Source organism: Triticum urartu, chromosome 4 (genome assembly GCF_003073215.2).
Source record: "Triticum urartu cultivar G1812 chromosome 4, Tu2.1, whole genome shotgun sequence".
NCBI classification, from domain to species: Eukaryota; Viridiplantae; Streptophyta; class Magnoliopsida; order Poales; family Poaceae; genus Triticum; species Triticum urartu.
In genome coordinates, this window is record NC_053025.1 from 223,101,876 (window position 1) to 223,107,628 (window position 5,753).

General features: G+C 51.6%; 1 protein-coding gene across 1 annotated transcript; it reads left to right on the forward strand.

Moving 5' to 3' along the window:
- The first annotated feature begins 937 nt into the window (after window positions 1-937).
- LOC125554701 lies at window positions 938-1,815 on the forward strand. Its single transcript, XM_048718166.1, has 3 exons — window positions 938-1,170; window positions 1,252-1,602; window positions 1,690-1,815. The coding sequence occupies exons 1-3, from the start codon at window positions 1,165-1,167 to the stop codon at window positions 1,813-1,815; spliced, it is 483 nt and encodes a 160-aa protein (XP_048574123.1). The 5' UTR covers window positions 938-1,164.
- Window positions 1,816-5,753: the final 3,938 nt, after the last annotated feature.

The following is a 5,753-nucleotide window of genomic DNA, read 5'->3' on the forward strand; positions in this document are numbered from 1 at the left end:
CCTGGGGGTAGCAATGCCACCGGAGCGTGTCCGGGGTGTGCCCTCCCTCACGGACGGCGCCGCCGCCGGCACCTGGAGGGGGGAAACGGGTGCGTCGGGTCTACATGGAGGGGATCTTGCTGTCGGTCTGGCCCGGTTGTTGCTCCAAAGTGTTCCTATGGGCTGACCTAACACAACCGGATGGGAAGGTCCGCTGGTCAAAGCCCATCCGTGCAAAGTCAAAGGGCTAGATCCCGTGGTCAAACGCTACAGGGTTAGGCGGGAGGGGGGCCTGGGGGGTAGCAATGCCACCGAAGCATCGCACCGGGCCCTTATACATGCGGGGTGGTGTGGTGAAATGTCCGAAGAGGCGGCACGCGTGTCCGGGGCATGGCCCCCCTCACGGACGGCGCCGCCGCCGGCACCTGGAGGGGGGAAACGGACGCGTAGGGTCTACACGGAGGGGATCTTGTTGTGGGTCTGGCCCGGATGTTGCTCCCGGGTGTCTCTATGGGCGGACCTGACACAACCGGGTGGAGAGGTCCACTGGTCAAAGCCCGTCCGTGCAAAGTCAATGGGCTAGATCCCGTGGTCAAACGCTACAGGGTTAGTCGGGACGGGGGCCCTGGGGGGTAGCAATGCCACCGGAGCGTGTCCGGGGTGTGCCCCCCCTCACGGACGGCGCCGCCGCCGGCACCTGGAGGGGGGAAACGGGCGCGTCGGGTCTACATGGAGGGGATCTTGCTGTGGTTCTGGCCCGGTTGTTGCTCCAAAGTGTTCCTATGCGGCTGCGAAGAAGAAAGCTCGTCAGTTGCAGTACGAGGTGCGCTGGGTTGCCGTCTCGCAGTACTACCACTACTACCTGCACCAAAAGATGACCAAAACTCAAGCGCAGAAGCTACGACTTACCTTGAGCAAGGAGCAGTTGATGATGGTAACTATTACTAACTTTTCATTGTTTCAAGCAGTCAACTATATGTTTCGTGCTCACATGTCATGCTTTCAAAATTTGCATAGGTTGTTCCTCGTTGGTGCTATGGAAGGCATGACGGATGGGCGAGTTTGGTGGATAGGTGGCTCGGCGCCGATGCAGAGTTTGCTGCCAAGAGCATCAAGGCCCGGGCTAACCGTGGAGACGACGGGACACACGGCCAAGGAAACAGGAACCACTGGGGCTTCAAGGCCATGAAGGTATATCTATGTGCATGATGCATTTTTGTTCTTCTTTACGTCATGTTCTTATGTATGGCTGACTTCTATTTGACGTTGTAGGAGGACAAGTTGAAGAGGCCGCTCTCAGACATGGAGTCGTGGAAGCTGGCCCGCGAGCGGAGTCATCGCAAGGAGGGCGAGAGCCAGTACTACGGCAAGACCGAGGAGCACCTGGGGTCTTACATTCATCACTATCAGGAGTTGCATCCGGATGTTCCTGTTGCTGAGGTCGCCCAGTCTCAGATCGACGACACGGCGGTGGTGGCCATCCAGGGGAAGAAGAATGGCCGGTATCCGTGTTTCGATGGCTTGATCACTCCTTCGATCTTGTACACACGGCTTCGGGCTAGCAACCCGAGCCAGTTAGAGAGTACGGGGCGTTCACAGACTCCCTTAGCCCGCCAGCATGCTGTAAGTACTTCCTCCTTATCTTTTTCTATCTTGCATTCTCAGTTTATTTTCAGCATTGCTCACTTAGAAACAACCTAAATTATGTAGGCATATAAGGAGTTTGTCGAGCATAGGAATCTCGAGGTGCGGGAGTACTTGAAACGAGTGAAGGCAAACGATGATTACAACCGTCAGATGATGACGGTTAGTTTTGCCCTCTTAAAACCAACCTAAAATTTTGCACTTTCATTCCTTCTGATCTTCTAGTTTGCTTGTTTAACTAACATTCAGGCTATGTTGGCATCTTGGACTAACCGCACGGATCCACCACAAATGGGACCCCCACCACCACCTGCGGGAGAACCCCCACGCGTGCCCACGTTCGATGAATGGGTGGCACTAGGCAGTGATGGTTCGGTTAGTACATTTGCCTAACTACTAGCAAACTAGTTCTCGTTCATGAAACACTATCATATCATATTTACTGTTAGAATCTTTTTTGAAACATGTAGGGGACCGGTGGCTCGACTCCTGCTCCGTCGACCCCAGTCACTCCGATCTGGCAGAGTGGTGGTGGTCGCGATGACGGTTTTGGCGGAGGTGGTGCTTTTGACGGAGGTGGTGGTGGTTATGGCGGAGGTGGTGGTTTTGGCGGGGGTGCTCTTGCTTGATGATTCCGTGCATGTGGCCATCGTGCCATGCCTTTCATATTCCTACTTTTATCATGTTTCATGTCTTGCACTACTTTTATGTTCATGAACTTCCATCGGTGATGATCTTTAGATGATGTGATGAACTTGAGTATGTTTAGATGAACTTGAGTATGTTCACATGATGAATTGTCATATTTCATATTGTTCTATTTTGAAATGCTGTCAAATCAATTGGAAAAGAGAAAACAGGGAAAAAAAAAAAACAAAAAAACTATGCCTACGGCAAAGCCGTCGGCATAGATGGAAATCTATGCCGACGGCCAAGCCGTCGGCATACCTGCTCCATGTGTCGTCTCCTGTATCGCGCCACGTGTCGTCTCCTGAATAGCGCTGTTGACGGCGCCGTCCGTTGCCGTCAGACGGAAAACAACGCCGACGGCTAAACTATGCCGACGGCTATCCCACGGCCGTCGGCATATGCACCTATGCCGACGGCTATACTACGCCGACGGTCTGACACATCTACGCTGACGTGATCTACGCCGACGGGGCTATGCCGACGGCGGCCGTAGGCATAGATCTATGCCGACGGCAAAGGACCTATGCCGACGGCCTTGGGCCGTAGGCATAGCCCGCGAGTCCGGTAGTGGTTGGGGGGGGGCTGCTGGTCCCCTGGCTCCGCCACTGTCTCCACCTCCACCACCACGACCTCTCCTTCCGAATCTGCCATGCTTTGGTCCGCCACCACCACAGCCTCTGCACCCTCGCCACCTTGAGCCATCGCTTATGTTCCTTGTGCATAGGATGGAGTGCTTTATATAGATGGAACAAGACGAAGACTAGCCAAACGAGAGGAGCATGCATTCACACTGTGCATGCATGGAGATTTCCCACTCCATGTCGCACTATGCATGGAGCCTTTCCCACCCGTGTGCACACCCAGCATTCCCACTATGCATGCAGCCTAGTACGCCTGCCTAGTACCCCCTCCGTTCCTAAATACTTGTCTTTCTAGGCATTTCAACAACTGACTACATACGGAGCAAAATGAGTGAATCTACACTCTAAAATATGTCTACATAAATCCGTATGTAGTAGTCATTTGAAATGTTTAGAAAGACAAGTATTTAGGAACAGAGGGAGTACTAGTCTAATTAACTATTCTAAACAGTAAATGCCAACGGGCCTTAAACCTCACATTTCTGGAAATGCATGTAAACGGAAGTGTGCCTTATAAACTGTGACGAAGGGGGTAGTTAGCAAACTTCTCATAATTATATAACGCAAATCACGAGCAGGAAGTGACATTTTTTTACACAATCACATTAATATGGCCACATAAATCATAAGCTAAAGTGTATGCCATTATACTTATATCCCGATGCAAAATGTGGAGTACATGTCCGATGAGTAGAGGTGTACACACACTCTATCTCTCATAATCTAACACACATACCAGTTATGTGACGCCCGCTAAACAGACCCGTATGTGTACAATTTGTGCACGCTAGGGTACATGTGATGCAGCGCATTTATTTAAGCTGGACGGTGAACCCAAATACTAGTCGCGTTCATTTCCCTCCCGCCGCCTCTTCTTCGGTCGCTGTTGCCCGATAGCCATGGCCCGGCCGAAGGTAACGACATACGGCATGCTCCCGCCAGAGTGGCGCTTTGAGCTGCTTCCGAAGATCTGGAAGCGGCGTGAAGCCCGAATTGCAGCCGCCCTGCCTTCGGAATCCAGACTAGCCGGAGCCGAGGGAGGAGGCGGTGGAGACGAAGCAGCACGCGGAGCCGGAGGAGGAGAACGATGACATGGTCGACACGGAGCCGGAACAGGAGGACGACGATGCGGGCGAGGCAGAGCTGGCGCCACCGACTGCATGCCTCGCCATGGCGGAGTTGATCCAAGTGGAGTGGGTGGCGGAACAACATGCCATCCTCGAGTCCATCCAGTCAGAGGCCAAGGTGGAGGCCAACCGCCTATTCCACCGCCAGCGGGAGTGGGGGATCAACGAGATGTTAGCTAAACTAGAGGAGGAGCAGGAGGAGCTGGAGTTGCAGCATGCGGCTGCCTACCCTTCTCTGACGACGAGTAGTGTGGTCTAGCTTAGGTTATGTACTTAATACTACTAACTACTACTAGTGCATGGTATGTATGGATTTGAGATATCTAGTACTACTCCTCAATGTAAACTACTTTTAAGATGAATGAATGAAATCTTGGTGAGCGCCTTTTGTTTGTTAAAAAAACATAATTCTAATATTCCCTCCTTTCTTGTTTAAAGGGCTCATCTAAAATAGATTTCCATTATACCCAGACTTAAAGGGCTTTGAGTCTCACGCCACATTTATTTCATAGAGATAAGAGAAAGGAGATTTTAGTGGTCATGCATGCATCTTTTTGTGCTAGTACTATATTAGGGTTGACTGGTCGCTTTCCGCGGACGTGCCCGGGCGGTGGAAGAGGAAGGAGAAGGGAAGCGGGCTATGGAATATGCCGATTGCAGAACGAGCTTCAAGGAACGTTCGTGCCAAACAATGCATACTACAGTATAGCTAGCACGTACACCAGCGGAGTATTAATTGGCCTTTAGGTTGCATGTGGATGACATGGATACAACATGCAGGCGGTAGTTTTGACAGCCTACAACTCCGCCTCGCACGATTTGGCCACGCAAGATTTGCATGCATGCATGTCATGCACGTACTTGTCGAAGGTGTGCTTGAAAAAGGGCGACGAGGTCCGCTAGTCCGCGTTGGTCCATGCGGTCGGAACACAAACTAATCTCAGTAGCTGTAAATGCCATGCGTGCTTTAATTTTGGGCCAGTGGATGTACGCGAATGTGCCGTACAACGAACCGCCCGCCAGCTCCCTAATCTCAAATATAAACTGTACTAGTGCGCCACCGCAGAACATCCTTTCCGAAGGGATGAAGCCCTGCCGTTACCATCTCCTCTTGTGTAAACTAGCTCCCCAAGGGACAAGGCAGTTCGTCACCATTGCCATGGATTCACAAGGCGGTGGTGCTTCTCATCCTCGTTGAGGTTTGGAGACCTTGGACAAAGATCATTTGGGAGAAATTGTAAGTCGCTCTGACTTCCTCACATCCACAAGACTCAGCAGTACTTGCACTAAATATTTTAAGAGGGTGCGTAAATATGCGTGGCAGAAGGCTATGCTAGTTGGTGTGCCATGCGTCCTCAAGGATGAGGATGTTTCCTAGGGGGGGGTCTCTCTAGCGCGGCGTGGCTGTTGTTGCAAGTTGACGCCCCTTGAGATGTCGACGTTGAGGGGCACTCGGATTTTTTCTGATGAGCAGGTAAGTGATGAGTTTGATCACATAGTAAGTGCATTCTAAAGACTACTTCCGTGTCCATTTCATAATTCCCCCGTTGCCCACTGTTCCATAGGTTAGGCTTGGTGCCAATGGAGATTCGCTTGCATATGTATGGGAGGGTACCAACATAAATTTGCACAACATCTACAACGGTGACATAGCTACTGTAGAACCTTTGTC